General features: G+C 65.1%; 3 protein-coding genes across 31 annotated transcripts in view; all 3 read left to right on the top strand.

Moving 5' to 3' along the window:
• Nucleotides 1-1,863, top strand: part of UBAP2L (ubiquitin associated protein 2 like) — a 42,749-nt gene extending 40,886 nt beyond the window's left edge. For 14 of the 27 annotated variants that reach the window (XM_034791838.1, XM_034791836.1, XM_034791824.1 and 11 more), the window contains 2 exons: nt 216-278; nt 972-1,863. In XM_034791838.1, coding sequence (XP_034647729.1) covers nt 216-278; nt 972-1,067 — 159 coding nt within the window. In that variant the 3' untranslated portion in view covers nt 1,068-1,863. The remainder of the gene's footprint in view (nt 1-215; nt 279-971) is intronic. The other 13 variants (XM_034791843.1, XM_034791837.1, XM_034791841.1 and 10 more) reach the window with 5 other exon arrangements.
• Nucleotides 1,864-5,327: 3,464 nt separating this feature from the next.
• Nucleotides 5,328-9,545, top strand: LOC117888976 (pro-interleukin-16-like). The gene is made up of 7 exons (XM_034792773.1): nt 5,328-5,850; nt 6,030-6,372; nt 7,284-7,437; nt 7,837-7,935; nt 8,069-8,309; nt 8,390-8,509; nt 9,049-9,545. Exons 1-7 carry the CDS (start codon nt 5,328-5,330, stop codon nt 9,201-9,203), a joined length of 1,635 nt encoding a protein of 544 aa, XP_034648664.1. The 3' UTR covers nt 9,204-9,545.
• Nucleotides 9,546-10,274: 729 nt separating this feature from the next.
• On the top strand, nt 10,275-14,011 carry HAX1 (HCLS1 associated protein X-1). 3 transcript variants are annotated; one of them, XM_034792974.1, is made up of 8 exons: nt 10,275-10,433; nt 10,962-11,185; nt 11,520-11,725; nt 12,010-12,055; nt 12,406-12,521; nt 12,779-12,914; nt 13,076-13,229; nt 13,703-14,011. In XM_034792974.1, exons 1-7 carry the CDS (start codon nt 10,381-10,383, stop codon nt 13,192-13,194), a joined length of 900 nt encoding a protein of 299 aa, XP_034648865.1. In that variant the 5' UTR covers nt 10,275-10,380; the 3' UTR covers nt 13,195-13,229; nt 13,703-14,011. The 3 variants fall into 3 exon arrangements, with proteins under 3 accessions (XP_034648865.1, XP_034648863.1, XP_034648862.1); XM_034792972.1 differs by having other exon boundaries at nt 10,276-10,433; nt 13,863-14,011; XM_034792971.1 differs by having other exon boundaries at nt 10,276-10,433; nt 13,076-14,011.
• Nucleotides 14,012-19,570: the final 5,559 nt, after the last annotated feature.

Here is a 19,570-nt window from a genome sequence, read left to right as displayed (position 1 = left end):
CCCCATTGCTGCTGGGCCGTACCAGGTACGTTCAGCCATTGCCCCTCCCCCCGGGAACATACCTGGTACGTCCTGACCTCCCCGTTCCTTGGAATGGCGGCTCCGCAGGCCAGCAGTGGAGGGGTTAATTGCCACCCCCACGATCCCGCCGTAGCTGTCAGGTCTAACCGTGGATTTCTATTGTCATAGTTTGTCCCTTTATTTTACATATCCTGGTACTGCAACAGCTTCCATATTTGCAGATGATACTGTGCTGCCAACGCCAGCAGGAGGACCAGGTAATGAACCTCTCTGAATGATAATGCCTTGCCCCCTCCCCACCCCCGCCCCTAGGCCCCTCAGCCCCCACTAGCCCTTCATACTCCCCCGTACCACCCTGCCAGGCGAGGAGGGAGGCCCTCAGTCAGTAAGTGCACACACACTCACACCCGCGGCACACACACACGCCATGCTCACCCCCCCCCCCCCCCCCCCCCCAGTTCCCTGAGCCCCAGCCCTGGCCGAGCCCTCCAGCTGCTGCTGCGTGGTGGTATTGGAAGCATTCCTGGTCCGGAGGAAGATGCACGGAGTGGCTCATGTGGAAGGGGAAGGCGGGGGGTCCCAGCTGGGTCGGGGGCTATGGGCTGGTGTCGGCCTGCTGAAAAGCAGGGCCGAGAGCGCCGCTGGGCGGGGGGTGCGGTGCGGGCGGCTGGGCCGTCTCTCTGGGCTAGAGCGGCAGCAGTTTGGCACCATGGCTGCCTTGTGCAGCAGAGCGACGCTGCGGCCTAGAGCTCACCTGGCACGCTGAGGATGGGGCAGGTCACCTGGAACTGGTCTCGCAGGTCTGCAGCTCGTGCTGTTAAGTGCCGGTGTGGGACTCCTGGGTTTGAGGGCAAGGCACGTCCAGAGCAGGCCGGGCTCAGGACCCCGGGGATTCTTAGGGCTTCCAGCTCCCCCCAGTAACCCTCTGCTTCCCCTCCACCCCCCCTCAGAGCGGCACCGGACAGCGCAGCCAGGGCAGCTCCATCCCCCAGAAATCCCAGGCCAACAAGTCCACCTACAACAGCTACAACTGGGGCGCCAACTGAGGCTGCAGCGGCCCTGCGCACCTCGCCACTCGCTTCTGGAAGAGAAACGTACCGAAAACGACAACAAAGGAACCCGGGGAGGAGAGAGCGCCCCCTATCCCCCGGCACAGCGCCAGCAGCCCCCGGGGCAGGCCGGCCACTTGGCTCTGCATTGTGTCTGTTTTCAGCCACCTTTCCTGTTGTATGTAATATAGAATTTGTATTTTCTCTCTTTTTCTCTCTCTCTGCGTTCAGACTCTGAACCGTTTGCCGTAGGGGCCTTTTTTGGTTTTTACTCCTTTCTCTCCCCCCTTCTCCCCACATCCTGCTGCCCCCTGACCCCGGTGGACCCAAAGGAGTGGAAAGCTGCAAGCCCACCTACAGCAAACCCCCTTTAATATTAGGAATAAGAACAGTAATTGATATGAACAGCATTGTCCGATGAATTAGTTGAAGTGTTTTTTGTACTGTGTTCTAAATTTAATGGATAAATGTGTCTTGTATATAAAAACGAAAACCCCACGCCGTCCTGGAGTCCTCATTTCCTCCGCACACTCCATCGCTCCCACAAGCCCAGGAGGGTATGTGGAGGGAACCCCCTCTTTCTTTTCAGTTCTCCATCTGCCCCCTTCCCCACAGTGGGCCCCAGGCCAGGTCCTTCCCCTCCCCCCTTGCACGCTGTAAGTATATTCTGCTTTTGGGTTTTTTTGGTCTTTTTTTCTATGCAGTCCAGATCTTGTATTTTTCAGTTGGAACTGGTCACTTCAAATGAAGCCCCCGCGCGGGTTATTTACTAAAAGAGAATAAAACTCACAAAGTGATGTGTGTATTTTTTAATCCCTACCTTCTGAGCCTTGGTCAGGATTTTTGGCCCTGGGCCCTGGAGCAGGTCACAGGTGCTGGCGGGGGGAAAGTAGCAGGCCGGACCCTGTCCCAGTATACTGATGGGTAGTGGAGGAGGCCAGGCCCGCTCCATCTCTGGGCCTGCCTGCCCCCTTTTTGTTTACACCTATGTCTCAACAGCTGCTGGCCCTCCCCTCTGTGGTCCCCAGGCATCTTTGCCCTTCCAGGGCCCAGGTACAGGCATGTTCTCGGCCCAAGACGAAGTGGAAGTAGTCACTGGCTGCGGGCGGTGACCCAACGGAACTGTGCTCTCATTAGGAGCTCTTTGCTTAGTCCCCACCCTGAGGCTGCGTGTCTCCTGCATGCCACGGCCAGGTGGGCTGGCCTGGTCCCTCCTTCCTGCCCCCTGTCTAAGGCTGTGCAGGGGTTCTGGCCAGAATCCCCCAAGGCCATTCCCACACGTTCCTCTCCTGCAGGGGATGGTGCAGGAGTCTCTCCTGGGCAGGGGCTGCCACCCAGTGGTGACTAATAGACTAGCTCCTGCTGACTTCCCTGCATGGGGAGGATGGGGGCTGGCTTTACAGCCCCCACACTGCCTGGCTATGGTGCTGCAGAGCCCACACCTGGGCTGGGGTTCAAAGTGCTGGGAGGGTCTCAGCTGCACGGAGACAGCTGTCCCAGCCTCTCCCCAGAGCACACGTCCTCCCCCTCAGTTTTCTCCAAGAGCTGCTGACTCGCAGCGCCCAGCAATCCTTCTCTCTGCCTGGGAGGCAGGAGGGGTGGGTGGGTTGTAGCCCCATGGGAGGAGCTGTCTCAGGGTTGGTAAATTGACCAGGCAATTGGTTGATCACACCTTGGTTCATAGTGAAACATACTCAAGACCAGAAGGCTGACATCAGCCAGGTTTTTTGCTAAAGTCAATCACGCAGTGCAGGAAAATGTTCCCGGGAAGCTGTTGTGTGCAGCATGGCTCAAGGGAAGCTACGCGCTTCTGCTGGGAGCATTTGTCGGCTGATGTGACAAGTTGCAGAACTCTCTACCTGCCCCTAATGGCCGACCCATCCTTCACGTCTGGCTCTGTCCCTGCCTTTTCTTTGGTCTGGATACTCGCGTTCCAGGTACTGAGCCGGTCCCCCGCTTGTACCAGGGCAGAACGTTGCTCTTTGCACCTTTGACAAGTTTCCTGTTTTCTGATACCAAAGCTGACGTCAGCTTTGCAAAGGGCTCTGGGCTTCGCAGCCCTTTGGGCCCTGGACTGGTTAGAAATCCCTACGCCCCATGTAGCGCCCTGGCCATGCATGCTGGCGTACGTGGTGTGAATAACACAGATTGATGTGAGCCTGGCACATGGTGATCAACCCGCTGGGGGCAGGAGCCGCCCCTTCCCCAGCAGGGGGTGCGAGGGCGTGCCGGCAGGGCCCTGCCCCGGGCCAGAGCTGCCTGTGGCGGGGGCTAGGGACATCCAGGCTGGCCCGTGGTTCCTCGGGAGTGGCTCCCGCCTTGTCCCAGTTGGTGCTGTGCAGGGCCCCTCAGCAGTGGGATCCCGTAGGCTCCAAGCTGTGCCCCAGGGGGCAGTTAACCCTTACTAGGGCTCTCTGGGCCAGGGGTTAATGGTGCTCAGGGTGGCTGTTCCTGCAGCAGCAGGACCATGCAACGAGGGGTGGGGGGCAGGCGGAGTGAGGGGGGAGCTGTGGCCCTGACACCTCATTGTCTGACAGCCCCTTTACCGCAGCTCGGCTGCACCAAGGGGCTGCAGACACCTTCCCGCGCAGCAGCCCCGTGGCGGGCTCTGTCGAGAAGGGAAGCGGTGGTGGCTTGTCCCCAGGCCCAGCGGAAGCAGGCGGGCAGGAAGTCGCCCCTGCACCTTGCTGAGCTGCCCGCAGAGAGCCGGGGGGGGGGGGGGCTGCCTTTCTAACCCAGAGGCTGCTCGGCACCCCACGTGCACAGCAACGGCCTCTTCCGGCTCCGGGCCGCCTGGCGGTGCCCCAGTCGGGGAGGGTACAGCACCAGCTCCCTGCACCCCCAGGGCTGGGGCTCTTCTGCAGGGTAAGCCCAGGTCAGACCTGCTGGGGGTGGGGGCCAAAGACTGACAGAGACCCCCTGCCCCTTCTGCCAGCAGTATTGGGGGGAGGGCAGATCCCATGTGCCAGTTGGTGCCTTCCCCATTGGAGGGTTTATTGAGTGTACCCTGGGCAGCTGCTCAGGAGGTTGGGGACAGGGGTGAGACGTGGGGGGAGGTTACCTGGCCCCTCGGCGGTGTGTTTTGGGGGAGGTGCTTCCCCGGCAGCTGGGGTGGGTGCATCCCTGACCTCAACAGCTGGCTTCAACAGGCCCATTTAAGACACGTTGCCCAGCTCACCATCAGACAGTTCAACGCAAACCTCCGGCCTCTCGCTGCTCCCGGAGAGGAGCAAGGAACGAACTGAGCTGCCCTCTGCACACAGCCAGCTAGGTCCAGCGCCCGGCTGAACGCAAACAGGCCACGTGCGCTTGGGGTCCCAGGGGCGGGTAGAAACGCAGCAGGGTCTGGGCAGACAATGCCCATGGCATCTGGGTGGCTGGTGCCCCTCAGGCCGTGGGGATCCAGGCTGCAAACTTGCAGCAGAATAAAACCCGTTTTATTTATTTTTGTAAATCTCATTTCAAATCTGCTGCTGTTTGTTTTTTTTTTTTTTTTCCAAATTGTATTTTCCCCTCTAACAAAACCTGGCTCTGGGCACTGAACGACCCCCCACCATCCCGTTCTCCCTGTTCTCCAGCTGACGTGTTGCATCCTAGAGGTGGCTGAAGCCATCCCTGGCTCGTTTGTAAAGTGCTTCTGGGTGCAGGATTCAACTGGTCTGGCTCGAGTCCTGCTCACCCAGCGGCGGGCGCTGCCTGCCCTCTCCCAGAGCCTCATCGCTCTCGCGGGCAGCCAAATCCCAAAGACACTGGAGTTTGCTCGGTCCCAGCCCCAACCAGAACACGAGACAGCCGGCGCCATGCCTGCCCCTGGTCATGCAAGGGTTAAATGGCTCCCTCCCACGCCAGGGCAGGTTCTGTCTAGATGGCACCTTAAATAACTCGGTGGCTGCAAAGAGCCCGGTAATGACATGCTTGGGGGCGTGAGACTCCGGTGGGGGAGTGCCCAGGCCAGGGCCTGTCGCACGGAGACGGAGCAGGATCTAGGGAATCAACCCCCTTTGGCCTCTGCTTCCAACAGGTCCAGGAGGGACGCAGCAGCCCAGGGCACCTCCTCAGTCACTGTCCCGGTGCAGGCGGGCGAGGCTGGGAGGCTCCGTCACTCTGGGAAGAAGCCCAGCGCACGGGGGAGCATCCCCCGAGGATGGACATGCTGGGATTGGCTGGGGGAAGCTGACGGATCTAGCGGGATCAGCTGGGGATCCCCCAGTCGCCCCGTGGGACACGGACTCGTAGTTCCCTCACCCGCTGCTGGGAATGGAGCCAGACGCTGCCCAGCCCCCCTGCCTGGGACCTGGCCAACCACGGCCTAGGAGCTGGGCCACCACCGCCAGGCCTTGGCGAGCTGGGAGCTGTGACGTCCTGCGGGGGCCGGGGCCCTCCCCGCTTTTCCGAGTGAGGCCCCTGCAGGAGGCGTCAGCCCAGAGGGCCCTTGGCCTCCCGAGCCTCGGCCTGCAGGAGCGGATCAGGTTCTTCCAGAAGAGCTCGGCCACAAGCGAGGAACCCGGCCCCCGGCCCCCCAGCCCCAGGGCCCGGGGGCCGAGGCCCAGTGGAAGGGACTGGCCGCCCCGCAGGAGTGAGGAGAGAGTCCCGTCCAGCAGGGGCCCAGCCCTGCGTCCCAGCAGCGCCGGGCCCCCTGCCCAGAGGGAGCGGATGGAGCCAGCTGGGGAGACACGGCCTCCCCCCGGCGGGGGCAGGGGCCCCAGCGTGGGGCCAGGCTGCTCCGTCAGGGAGCAGGTTCGCTCCTTTGAGCTGCGCTTCGGGGCGAGCCAGGCTCCCTGTGCGGCTGCTGCCCCCCGGGGCAGGGGCAGGCTGACGGGGGCCCCAGCAGCCGGGCCCCAGCAAAGCCGGGCAGCCTGGGGCAGGGAGCAGGAACCACGGCCCCCCGGGAAAGGGCAACGACTCTCAGCCCTGCCAGCCAAGCTGTGCCCGCCCCAGCCGGAGCCACCAGCCCCTGAGCAGCCCCAGGGTGGCAGGAGGGCCGGAGCCGGACCCCCGGGGCGGCCGCAGCCCCCCACAGACGTGGGCAGACCCGAGGCGGCCAGGGGGAAGGTCCAGCTGGTGAGGGGCTGCCAGGGGTCAGGCCTGCTGGGGGGCCATGCCAGAGTCACCTGCCCAGGTGCAGCCCCCTGACATCCTCCCCGCTCCCCGCAGAGGGCAGGGCCTCAGAGCCGCCCACGGCCCTGCCCCCCGCCCCCTGGGGCCTGGGGGAGACCGACGGGGACGACTCTGACTCCACAGAGTCCTCACTCACCGCCCCCAGTGAGCAGAGCCAGCCCGACGGCCGGAGCTTCGCCCTCAGGTGAGTAGCCGGGCTGGAGCCGGCCCTGGGGTCTCCCCATCTCCCCTCCAAGCAGTCCTGCCTGCCAGCCGGGGCCTGGGGAGCTCTCTCCCCCTTTCTCTATGCCGGGGGGCCTGGCACCCTGCCGGCACCAAAGCCAGGGTAACCCAGGGTGGCTGGATGTGCGAACGTGGCACTGAGAGCCCAGTGCCCGCCACCCTTGGCAGAGCCGGGCAGGGTCCAGGAGCTGAGCGGGAGGGGCAGGGAGCAGGGCTCTGCCGGGATGGGTGAGGGCCTTTGGGGGGCAGCTGGGGTTGGTGCAGGGTCCCTGAACCCTAGGGAGATGGGGCAGTGCTGGGGGGTGGGGGATGGGTTCTGGGGGGCAGTGCTGGGGGGTAGGCTTGGGGGCAGTGCCGGGGGGTGGGGGACGGGTGCTGGGGGGCAGGGTTGGTGGGGGCAGGCGTGGGTGCTGGGAGACAGGATTGGGTGCTGGGGGCAGTGCTGGGGGGCAGGCGTGGGTGCTGGGGGCAGGGTTGTGTGGGGGCAGGTGTGGGTGCTGGGGGGCAGGGTTGGGTGCTGGGGGGTGCTGGGTGCAGTGTTGGGTGCTGGGGGCAGTGCTGGGGGGCAGGCGTGGGTGCTGGGGGGCAGGGTTGGTGGGGGCAGGTGGTGGTGCTGGGGGCAGTATTGGGAGATGGGGGATGGGGGGCAGTGTTGGGTGCTGGGAGGCAGGTGTGGGTGCTGGGGAGTGCTGGGGGCAGTGCTGGGGGGGCAGGCGTGGGGGCTGGGGGGCAGGGTTGGTGGGGGGGCTAGGGAGTGCTGGGGGCAGTGTTGGGAAATGGGAAATGGGGAGCAGTGCTGGGGGACAGGGTTGGGTGCTGGGGAACCATGGTGGGGCAGGCGCCTGGCCGTGATGGGGTTTCTCCTGCCCCCAGCGTGGCCGAGCTGAGGGAGTTTGGCCTGGACGAGGGACACTCGGCGTCACTGAACTCCAGCCTGTCCGGCCTGTCCATGGTGTCCCTGATCTCAGCCCAAGACCTGGAGCAGCTGCTGGAGGAGGTGAAGGGCCTGGGAGATGAGAGCCAGCAGGTATGTGCTGCCCGAGGGCGCCGTCTGCCCGTCTGTCCCCTCACCTGGTGCAGGGACCTGTCCTGGCTGGGCCCCGGGCCGCAGGCATGATTGAGCCGGGTTGGGTGGGGTCAGAGTGAGAGGCTTGGGCTGGGGTTCCCCATTGGGCTGGGGCTCCGGGGTTCCCCGTCGGGCCGGGGCTCCGGGGCTCCACGTCGGGCCAGTTGGAGCAGGGGAGTTAAAGCTGATCCTTCCTGAGGCCTGGGTCCAGCTGCCAGAGGACACAGGCAATGGCTGCAGCTGGTGGGGGCACGTCGTTCCCCAGCCCAGGTGCCCGGGCGCAGACCGGGATGGAGGGGAGCCTTGCCCCCCCTGGGCTCTGCAGAGGCCCCAGCCCCTGACTCGCCTCTCTCCCAGCAGCACCTCCAGGAGATCCAGGTGGTCGTGCTGCACAAGGACGAGGGGGCCGGGCTGGGCTTCAGCCTCGCAGGGGGGAGCGACCAGCACAAGAGGGTGACGGTGAGTGCCAGGATCCCCAGGGAGCAGCGGGGGGAGGGGAGCCTGGGACCGGCAGGGCCAGCGGGATGAGAGTGGAGGGTGGACCTTGACTCTAGGGGCTAATGCTTCAGCCCCCTGCCATGATCCCCTGCAGATCCAACGCGTCTTTGCCGGCGGCCTGGCCGCCCAGGAGGGCACCATCCAGCCAGGGGATGAGGTTCTCTCCATCAACGGGCACTCGCTGACGGGCTGCAGCCACGTGGAGGCGCTGCGAACGCTGCACCGGGCCCGGACCGCCCGGCAGGCCATTGTGGTGCTGCGGAAGGGGGGAATGGATGGGCTCCCCAACGGCTCCCTCCCAGCGCCGGGCCCACAGCCTCCTCCATCAGCACCAGGTGAGTGTGGCCAGACAAGGCCCTGAGCTGAACAGGGAGGGGCTGGCGTCTGACGGCTCCGTCTGTCTGTCCCCCCACAGACACCATGGTGAGGTCCCTGCAGCTGGTGAAAGACTCCAACGGACTCGGATTCAGCCTGGACGGGGGACGGGGGTCGCTGCAGGGGGACAGGCCACTGACCGTCAAGAAGATCTTCCAGGGTGAGAGACCGGGGGGGCAGTGTAGGGGGCAGACAGGGCTGCCCAGCCAGGGTGGTCAGCAACTGAACCAAGCCCCCTTCAGAGGCCTCTGTGTGAAGCAGGTCTGGGGGGCTCTGGCAAGTGATGGCATTAGAGACCCCAGTGGCCGGCCATGGAGACCGAGGGCATGGGGGGATCGGAGCTCGCCCGGGGCTCCCTGCGCTGCCCCTGCGCCCTGAGCAGAGACCTGCGGTCAGCGGAGCTGGCAGAGCTGGAGAGGGAGGGAGACAGTGGCGGGGGGTCGCGCTCTGCACAGGAGCAGCTCCCAGCCCATGGCTGCCCTGTGGGTCCCAGCGACTGTGTCATCAGGGAGGCCTGGCTTTACCCTCCCAGCAGCCCCGTTGGGGGAGAGTCCCCCATTGCAAGCGGAGAAATCCCCCCGCCCCCTGGGCTCTCCCTCCAGCTGTCCCTCTCCCCATGGTCTCTGGGGCTGCTTCATCACGCTGGCTGCATGTGGCCCCAGCAGCCCCTCGATCCAGGTCCCCCGGTGTCTCCTGCAGGGGGCCCCAAGGACCTGCTGCAGCCTGGGGACGAGGTGCTCCAGATCGGGGAGAGGAGCCTGCAGGGGCTGATGCGGCTCGAGGCCTGGCAGCTCATCAGGGCCCTGCCCATGGGACCCGTCCAGCTCCTCGTGCGAAAGAAGGGAAAGCCCTGACAGCCGTGAGATCTGCACCCAAACTGGACTTAGCCCCCATCAGCGCTGGTGTCTCCAGATGGCTGGGCAGACACATGCCTCCCGCAGCGCCAGCACAGAGATGGGTTTCTCTGCGGGGGCCTTGTTTCCTGGGCCTCAGTTTCTCTCTCCATACAATGGGGAACATAATCCTGCCTTGGTCTGGCCTGTTTATATCGTGAGCACTTCAGGGGAGGGACAGTCCCCGTGTGACTGGTCTGCGCCTGGCCCAACGGGCCCTGGGTTTGGAGGGGATCTGGCAGGATGGGGCCCCTGATCTCGCTCAGGGTCTGTGCCACGCTCAGCACAAGGGGCTCTGGGCCATGCCCGGCATTGCTCTTGGTGGGGGCCGTGCTCGGCACGAGGGGCCCCGATCTCTGTGGGGCTGGGGAACGAGGGGCCCCGATCTCTGTGGGGCTGAGGGACGAGGGGCCCCGATCTCTGTGGGGCGGGGTGGGGGGGGCTGTGCGCGGCACAAGGGGCCCTAATCTCTGTGGGGCTGGGGGACGAGGGGCCCCGATCTCTGCGGGGCGGGGCTGTGCCCGGCACGAGGGGCCCCGATCTCTGTGGGGCGGGGGGACGAGGGGCCCCGATCTCTCTGGGGGGGGGGGGGACATGGGGGGGGAGGGGTGAAAAGTAAACACATAAAAGGCAGAACAATGGGATGTGGGTTTGTTACAAGTTGTTACTTTTATTGTTTATGGTAATTTCCGAAGGGCGGGGCGGGAATCCCGCGTGTCCCCGTCTGACCCTCCCCCTGCGACCCAAACACAACAACGGGAGGGGCGGGGGCAGACATCTGCTCAGAACACCCACCCAACACAACGTTTTACGACTCTTGCGTGATTTGCTTTACGGCGGCACAGGCTGCCTCGGTTTACGGCAGAAGGGAGAGCTAGAGCGAGACTCACGACAGTGGCCTTGCTTTTCGGTGGCGAGGCGGACATAGCCGTACGACGTGGGAGGTTTCGCTTTACGGCGGCGCGCAGCGCGCCCGAGGATTGGGGGAAATCGCCAGAGCGGCGGGCTGGTGTCGCTTTACGGCGGCGCGGCACCAATCGGGCCGAGCTTGACGTGCGAAGGGGGGAGTCGCGGCCGCGCTTTGCGGTAGAGGCGGCGGCGCGACAGAGGGGCCGTCTGGCTTTACGGCAGTAGCGGGATGAGCCTTTACGAGCTGTTCCGGGGGTTCTTCGGCTTCCCCCGGGGCCGCAGGTTCGAGACGCGGAGCCGCCTGGACCAGCAACCCCCCCCCCCCCCCCCCCCGCGGTCCGCCCGGCCTGAGCCCAGCCCCCCGCATTGCCCCTTCCCGGGCCCTGCCCCCCTTCCCCCACCGGGCCCAAGCCCAACATCTCCATCCATCCCTCCATGGCCCAGCATAGCCCGGCTCGCCCCCCCTCCCCCCCATGTCCCCCTGGGCCAAGCCTAGCAACCCCCTCTCCAGGCTCTGTCGCCTGGTCTCTCCCCTGCCCTCTCCGGTCTTGGCCCCCCAAGTCTGGCCCCAACCCCACTCGGCCCCTCCTCATCGGCCGGGGCCTGGCCTGATCCGAGCACCCCTCCCTCCCTCCTTCTCTCCCCAGGCCCAAGTCCGGCACCCCTCCCCCACGATGGCCATGTCATGGTGCTCGGCAAGGCCCCCTGAGGTGCCCCCAGCTTGGGAGTGGGATGTTCCCTCAGAGGGTGGGGGGCCTTCCCCTCAAATGCCAATATGCTTTGCTGTGACTCCTTCTCTCCCCCCCATAGGCCCCGAGACCCCTTCTTTGGGGGCATCACCCGGGATGAGGATGAGGACGACGAATACGACGAAGATGGGGGCCCCTCATTTGGGGTGCACCCCAGTGAGGACTTTGGGTTCAGCTTTGGCGGGATGCACTTCCATGACAACTTCGGCTTTGACGAGCTTTTCCGTGACTTTAACGAGCTCTTCAATGAGATGGGGGCCTGGACCCTGCCCTGCCAGCCCTTTGGTAGGGCGCTGCGCCAGGCCGGGAGCAGGGCTGGGATCGGCAGAGTCCGGGGGGTGCTGCTGGGCCTTTCCCTGTATGGGGCTGGTATTGGCTCTGAGCAGACAGCTCCATTGACTGTGGTTTCTCTAGCCCCTGCTGTTTATGATTGGCATCATGTGCTGGAGAGAACACCTAGAGATAACAGGCTGCGAGTCAGGATTGAGGGGCACCAGCGGCCCTGGGGTGGGGGTAGCCCAGGGTTAGGAGAGCAGCACGGGGTGGGGGTACACGTCATGGCTGAGGGCTGTTAGTAGAACAGGGGTGTGATGTGCTGCTTTCCCTCTCTGCTCCCTAGAGCTTCCTGGCACTCAGGCTGCCCCACCTGCCTCAGGCCACCTGAGTGAGGAGCAGAAACGGCAGGCGCTGCGGGACTCGATGCTCAGATATCCGGACAGTCACCAGCCCAGGATCTCTGCAGAAGGCCCGGTCCCTGGGAGGGACTTGGGGGACAGTGCGGGCCTGGCAGCTCCAGGCATGAGGCCTTGGCGGCCGTTTGCTGGGGTGAGTGAACGCGCGGGAGCCTTCTTGCAGCCGCCTCATCTGGGTCTCGCAGCAGCCTCTCTCTCATTGCTGGCATGGCAGGCGCACTGCCCTCGCCCTCTGTCGGTACCTCCTCAGGGATAGCAGGGGCCCTCCTGGCTGGTGCTGGCACAAGCTGGTGGGCAGAAGCCTCCCCAGAAAGCCAGACAGGTCTGTAACAAGCCATCAGAGGCCCCATCGCTTGCCCTGTATGCCGCTGTAATGCCCCCACCCTCTGTTAACTGGCTCTTTGCTTTCCATCCTAGCTGGGAGAGGTGCATCCGGCTCTCCCGAGTGCCAGGGAGGACAAAGGTCAGTGCCTGTCGGGTCTGGAGGCAGCTTGTTCCCTGGGGGGATTGCATGAGGCTCTGAGCTTTGGGGGGAGGGTGCAGCTGGGACCCCCAGGCTGTGCTGGCAGTGGTAGGTGCTGTTCCAGAGCTCTCTGAACTGGGAGGGGGCGTCGGAGCCTTGAGACCTGAACTCCTGCTGCTCCGTCTGGGCCGGGTGCCCCAGCAGGTGGTTTGGCACACGAGACACATCTTGGTGTCACCACTGCAGAGCCCCACTCTCTCCCGGGCCCTTCCCAGGATGGGGTCCCTGAGCTCCTGGAGGGAGACGCTTTGTCTGTGCCCCTGCCTCATGCACTTCCATCCTCTGCACAGATCTGGATTCCCGAGTCTCCTCGGAGGGGCTGGAGACCATCCTGAGACCGGGCGAGCCAAAGGCCCACTCTTATTTCCAGAGCGTGTCCGTTACCACGGTGACGGGGCCCGATGGGGTGAGTGCTGCAGGGCCAGGGATCAAGGGGGTGACTCCTCGGAACTGTGGTGGGAAGGGCCGTCTCCTCTTCTCTCATCGGGGACTCGCACACGTGGGCAGGTGCTCGTTGTGGCTGGGATAGTCCCTGGCCCTCGGCTCAGCCACAGTTCCCACCCTGCATGCCTACCACGCCTCGTGGCTGACAGTGGGCTCCCGTGGGAGGGGCCAGGGCTGCTCCGGGCTGGGTGTGACGAGTGCCTGCCGTCCCATCCTCAGACCGTGGAGGAGCGTCGGACGGTGCAGGACAGCCAGGGGCGCAGAGAGACCGTCGTCACCCGCCGCAGAGGGGATCAGACCCTTGTCACCACCATCCCGGAGGGCGGGCAGGGCGAGGACACCATCCCGGATGATGGTGAGTGTGGGCCCGGGGCTGGGCTCTGCCGCTGTCTGGGCCTGGAGGCGGGTGGTGATTGGAGCCAGTGCGGGAGTCAGGAAGAGGGCTGGACCAGGCAGGGTTATTGGGGACTGTCTGGGAGCGCTCGGCTCCATTGATTCCTTCCTTCTGCTCTCCAGGGGAGCTGGCGCAGTTTGTGGGCGACTGGCAGCAGAGGAGGGGGCTCCGCGCTCCAAACCTGGGCGACCCCTTCTCCTTCCTGGAGACCGTCTTCCGTGGCTGGTTCTCAAGCCGATAGCCCTGGCCTCCCTTGGAGCATCCCCGGGAGTCCCCGTACGTAACCCTGGGGCGGGTGCCAGGACACCGGGCACAAACATCCCTACTTCCTAGGCCCTGGAAGAGGGTGTCTCTCGAGCCTGCAGTGCCGGGGCCTCTGCATTTTCAGCCTTCCCTCCCTGGCTGCCAGAGGAGACGGGGTGACCCTGCCTCTAGCTGCATTGGGCCTTGGCTGGCTGCCAGGCAGCAGGGTGAGTGGTAGAGACACATTCCTGAGCTGGGCACTGCCTGCTGCACTGCTGGGGGCTCCTGGATTCAGCCCCCTCAGGGCTAGGGTTTGGCTGGCAGCAGGGTTGAGCCCGAAGGCGGTGCAGAGAGGCCAGCTCCTCAAGGCCTGGCCCAGGCAGTGGCAGCCGCTTGGGGGCTCTCAGACCGGGGAGGAAGAGGCTCCGTTGAGTCCCCTGCACGTGGGGTGGGACAGCGGCAGCAGGCTCAGGGCTGGGGCATTGATAGTTCATCTGGTCCGACAGGTGGGGCCTGGCTGGCTGGCGGTTCTGCCGCATTGCAAGCCTGACAGGCGCTCGCTCGCTCCCCTGGCTGCAGGAGACACTTGCCTCTCTTCTGGGTCTGCTGCTGGGTGGAGGGGTGAGCACCAGGGGGCGCTCTCACTCCAGCTGCCCTGTATTGCAGGCGTGTCCGAAGCCCAGCAGCGAAACCCGAGGGTACGCCAGGCCCTGGTGCCGTGCTGGACGGGCTGCCTGCTTTCCAGGGGATCACTGAGCTGCAGTCCCTTCCTGCCCCTGTACATGCAGAGGAATAAAGTCTATTTATGCTACAGGCGTGGTGTGAGCTGTCTGGGAGCGCTTGGTGCCCACCAGTGCAGGGCAGAGCTGTGCCCTGCTCTGTGCCCCTCACTCTGGGGGAGCTAGAACAGTGAGGGAACCAGTCCTGGGAGGCACTTCCCCTCCCATCTGCAGCCACTGGCAGGAATGAGAGGGGGTTGGTGACCTGCCTGGGCGCAGGGCTGGCACCTACCAACGGGAGGTGATGGGCATGGACCAGCTCTGAGGGCTGTGTGGTGCTGGGCTAATGGAGACTCCTTAGCCGGGTGCACAAGGCAGCAGCCGCTGGCACTGAGCCTGGGGCGAAGGCACGACGCTAGGTGTGGGGAGCGCGGCTGCTCTGGGACGGAGCTCAAGCTTCCCCCAGCTGCTGGAGCATCCCCGGAGGGGTGGAGAACTCTCGGCCCAGAGGCGAACACCCCTGTGGCAAACGGCTCGGGGCATTGCTGGCAGCGCTGGTTGCAGGGCCTGCCCACCCTGGCTCTGTGCTCTCCTGCCTGCATGGCTCTGTCCTGTGCCAGCTAACGTCCTCCCCTGGGCCCCGCGTGAGCCCTGGGGCTGGTCCAAGGCCAGTTTAATGAGCGCTCCTGAAACTCCAGAGCTGCCTGCCTGGCATGCTGCAGTCAGGGCAGCAGGTCAGGAATGAGGGGCACCCCCAGCGGGGTGAGAGCCTCCACAGTGCTCAGTAAGACCCTGATTGGCCGAGCAGGGGAACAGTGAGACATCAGGCCTGTTTGGGGAAGGAGGGTGCGGCCCTTCCCAGCTGTCCCACCCCATGCTCATAGTGGGGTTTCTCTCTCTGCGTCCAAGCACCCTGCGTGGGTGGGGGACACACCAGTTCCCAGGAAGACGGTTGCTTTCACGGCAGAGGCAGGGAGTCGACACACAGCCCGGATGAGCGGAACCCCGGTGCCTGAAGTCTGACCTCATGCCGTGAGGTGCTAAGCATCGTGGGTACTGCTATGCAAATCGCCTGTGGGGGCACAGAGCTGAGAGCCAGCCTGTGCGGCGACCATGCTGCCCGCCCTGCTGGGGGCACTGGCAGTTCAGGCTGCTGCAGCCCCTCTCCCCTGCCCCAAAACAAAGGTCATGGCAGGTGCCCCCACCCCAGGCTGCTCCCAGGCGAGAGCCCCATCGGGAGCCCTCAGGCTGAGCTGAACTGGCATGAAATGGGGCCAACAGCAGCCACGTGGGGCCAGTGCTCCCTGCAGAGCTGCAGCCAGTGGACACCACAGCTCCCCGCATGCAATGGCCGGAGCCCTTTGTGCCTGGGACCATGGTCACCTTCCCGCATGGCCCAAGGTGTAAGAACTGGAGAGAGGAAGAGGTGCCCCCGTGCCCTGAATGGGTCAGCCTCCAGCATCTGTCTGTCAGACACACTGTCTCCAGTCTGTCTGCTCCAACACACGGTCCTTGTAGTCCTGCAGGGCCCCTAGGGGGGTGTGCTGGCCTGCTCCCTGCCATGCCCCCTTGCCCTGCGGGGGCTGGGAGTCAGGCAGGTCAGCTCCCTGTCCCTGTGGTTCCTCTGGCTGGTGATGGGCACAGAGCTGCTGATGCTGGGCATCATGAATGCGGGAACGAGGGCATCCCCCAGGGGCCATGGGGCCGCTGGTTCTAGCTAGTGGCTTCTCCATGGGCTCCCGCTGCAGCTGCACCAGCCCTGGGACTTCAGGCTGCGACTCCGTATTCTTGGCAGGCTGGGGCACCCAGGTCTTCAGGAGGGTGTGAGGGCAAAACCCCTGTGGCTGGTGGGGGTGCTCTGGGCACCAGGCCAGCCCCAAGGTCTGTGGGGATCACAAGGGGCTCAGGGCCCCAGCCTGGCAGCTGGAGGAAAGGGGATGGTGAAAACTCCCTGGGCACCGTCTCCTTGGCAGAGGCCTGGGTGGGGCCGGGGGAGGAAAGATTCTTGCCTAGTTCCTTTTAGCTGGTCAGAGGGAGCTCGGGGGGCGGGGGCGCGTCTCTGAGCTCTGCCTTGCCCCAGGCTGAGCCCTTCAGCCAACAGGAAATGTACCCAACTCCGGTGGCAGCTCCTGCCTGTGGTGGGCTGGACTGCTGGCCGGGGGCACAGAGCAGGGAAAGGGTGTGGGGCACATTCCCTGCTCTCCAGCAGCTCCCCTCCCCCCACATCCCCCCACCTGGCCTCAAACACAGCCCTGGCCGGGTCTGGCTCGGGAGTACCCACCCCCTTTTATTTACCCCAGGGGCCCATGGGGCTGCATTGCACGGCTCTTTGCTGGGATTCAGCCCCCTGCTCTGGGTAATGGCCTCTTCCTACCACCGCCCTGTCTCCGCGTCCCTTGGCACGTCTGACCTGCCCCTTGCCCTGTGCGCTCTCCCCTAGTGCTGCCCCCAGCACGGTCAGTTGTGGGCTCCGCCCTCTGCCACCCATCCTTGTGCAGGAGGCTGGGCCAGTCACGGGGCCCCCCAGCCTGGGCATAGGAGGGGCAGGAAATCTTTCTGCCCTTAACAGCCCCTGGGTGAAGCCTGTGCAGACGCATGTCTGAGCCGCAGTCCCTGCCTGTAGCATCCTCCAGGGTCAACCTGCTGTTACGGATGGGGCAGACCCAGACCGCTTGAAGGCTCCAGGTAAATCCCAAGCAGAGATGGCCCAGGCTGGCACGTGACCAGGTGAGAAGGGATCAGGGACAGCACTCGTACCCCACTGGTGACCCAAGATCCCCAGGCCTGGCAGCACAGCAGAAGGGGAGAAGTGCCCTGCTACTCTGCAAGTCAGCGGCTGGGGAATTAACCAGCAGGTCCCATCCTGGCAAGAGCAACTGATGGATTCCCGGTGCAATTGGCACAGGGTGGCTGCTCGGTGCAGGACGCTGGGGTTCCTCAGGCATCCTCACCTGTGTAGATCCAAGGGATTTCTCGGTCCTTCCCCCTCGCCGGCGGTATAGACATGAACTGGCCAGCGGCTGGCGTTCCCAGGCCCTGAGCTGGCCACAGCCGACATGCTGGCGATAATGACGTCAGTAATTGTCGTTAGGGCCAAAGCAGAAGTTCTGCTCTTGCACATCAGAAAATAGCCAGAGGACACTGGGGGCGGCGGGGGTGTGGCTGGTTTAGTGCGCTAGGGCTGGTAGCAGAGGGCTGGGGAGGTTGCAGATAGGGGGAGGAGGAGGAGGGGAGCCGAGGAGGAGGGGAGCTCAGGGGGCTGCAGCCTGGGATTGTGGGCAGCAGCAGGGCTGTGTAGCCAGCATTCACCAGTGCCTGCCCCGGTCCCCAGGCACAGGGGGCCCCTTTAGGGTTTGGGTTTGCGGCCTGCCACTGAGCCGAGCCCCTGCCTGGGGCTCCAGGCTGGCTCAGTCTCTGCCTCCCTACAGACCCAGCTCCCCCCAGCACGGGGAGTGAAAGCCAAGGCATCTCGTCCCATCCCCGGCCCTGCCACTGGCTGCACCCGCCGTCTCCCCAGCCCCACCCTTGGCAGGCTCACAGCCTGGCAGGGCGGGCAGCCAGCAAGCAGGATGCCGGCACGCCTGGCCCTGGTGCAGCATTTCCTGGGGTGCGCGTGTGCCCCACTAGAGGCCGCCACTGCCCCTTGCACATGGGCTTGTACACACACGCCGGCTGCCAGCTGCGGCATTCCTGGCCTTCCAGGAGCGCCCAAGAATGTGAGCTGAGCAGGGCGGGCGGCAGACGCTGGGCCTGCACAACTGCCCCAGACCCCAGTGCAGCAAACCCCAGGGGGGCTCGGCTGGACCAGGCCTGGTGCAGTGTGGAGCAGGGGTTGGCCCAGGGCCTGGAGGGAGCAGGGCAGCGGAATTCCCCTGCTGATACATCCCTCAGCCTGCTACTCTAGGGCTCCCCGAGTCACCGGCACCTCCGGAGTCGGAGCATCTGGCCTGCTTAGCCTGGCCCAGGCGCTGAGCTGAGATCGCTCCGGGGGCCAGGCCAGGCCTGTTCCCTAAGGCCGGGGCGTAAACGTCCCGCGGCTCCCCAGCCCTTATAAACCTTTGTGACTCCCACCCCTTTTCTCCTAGCCCCCCCCTTACCCCCTCCTCCAGGCCAAAGGCAGCCTCCTGCTGGGGGGGATAAACAGCTGCCGCTGCTTGTCAGAGGTGGCTGCAGGGACAGCACCAGCCAACGTGGGGTGTGTGGGGGGTGTGGGGCTGGCAGAGGCGACTGGGCCCAGCATGCCGTGCAGAGCGGCCGTGTCTGTGTCATGCCCCAGAGCTGCTGCCATCTCCGTGGGTGGGTGGCACTGTGCCCCGGGTGGGCAGCGGGAGGGCGTCCCCTGCTGGCCGTACCAGCACTGTACAGGGTGTAAAACCCAAAGCTGGCTCTCCGGGTGGGACTGCGGCTCCAGGCCGGGATCAGGGGTGGGCGCGTGGCCCCGGGTGGGACCATTGACGTTAACCACGCGTAGGAGCCAGGCGATGCGGCGTTACGGGAGGGGCTGCATTGCCGGGTTGGCTTGGCACGGACTGAGCATGTGCCGCCCGGAGCAGCCTGGTGATGGGTTCGGTTCGGAGACGGATGAATGTGACGAGGTGGGGGCGGCGATAGCCCAGCTCTGCCGGGGCAGGGACAGGCTCTCCAGCTCTCACCCAGCATTGCCGGGCCGGGGGAAGAGCTGTGCCTAGCTCCAAAGCTTCTCCCCACATGGATCCATAAAAGATCCTCCCTCACCCACCTTGTCTCTCGGCGACGCTGGGACCACAGGGCACAACAGCACGGCAGGCAGAGAAGGAGCCGGGCAGGCCAGGTAGCAAGACGGGGTCCGGGGGGGGGTACCAGGTCAGGGCTAGCCAGAGAAGGAGCCGGGCAGGCCAGGTAGCACAGGGGGCTGGAGGGGGGCTGGGTGCCAGCTCCCTGAGGTAGCGGAGAAGGGGCCGGGCGGCCGGGTACCAGGTCAGGACTAGCCGGAGAAGGGGTCAGGAGGCCGGGTACCAGGAAAGGGCTAGCAGGAGAAGGGGCCGAGTACCAGGTCAGCTAGCGGAGGGCTGGGAGAAGGGGCCGGGTACCAGGTCAGGACTAGCTGGAGAAGGGGCTGGGTACCAGGTCAGCTAGCGGCGGGCTGGGAGAAGGAGCTGGGGGGCCGGGTACCAGGTCAGGGCTAGCGGGAGAAGGGGCTAGCGGCGGGCTGGGAGAAGGGGCTAGCGGGGCCGGCTACCAGGTCAGGACTAGTCGGAGAAGAGGCCGGGTACCAGGTCAGGGTTAGCGGAGGGCTGGGAGAAGGAGCTAGTGGGGCCGGGTACCAGGTCAGGACTAGCCGGAGAAGGGGCTAGCGGGGCCGGGTACCAGGTCAAGACTAGCCGGAGAAGGGGCTAGCGGCGGGCTGGGAGAAGGGGCCAGGGGGCCGGGTACCCAGTCAGGACTAGCCGGAGAAGGGGCCGGATACCAGGTCAGCTAGCGGGAGAAGGGGCTAGTGGAGGGCTGGGAGAAGGGGCCGGGGAGTACCAGGTCAGGGCTAGCAGGAGAAGGGGCCGGGTACTGGGTCAGGACTAGCCGGAGAAGGGGCTGGGTACCCGGTCAGGACTAGCCGGAGAAGGGGCTGGGTACCAGGTCAGGGTTAGCGGAGGGCTGGGAGAAGGGGCTGGGGAGGCCGGG

Source organism: Trachemys scripta, chromosome 16 (genome assembly GCF_013100865.1).
Source record: "Trachemys scripta elegans isolate TJP31775 chromosome 16, CAS_Tse_1.0, whole genome shotgun sequence".
In the NCBI taxonomy this organism is placed as follows: domain Eukaryota; kingdom Metazoa; phylum Chordata; order Testudines; family Emydidae; genus Trachemys; species Trachemys scripta.
This window is presented reverse-complemented; position numbering and strand designations above follow the sequence as displayed.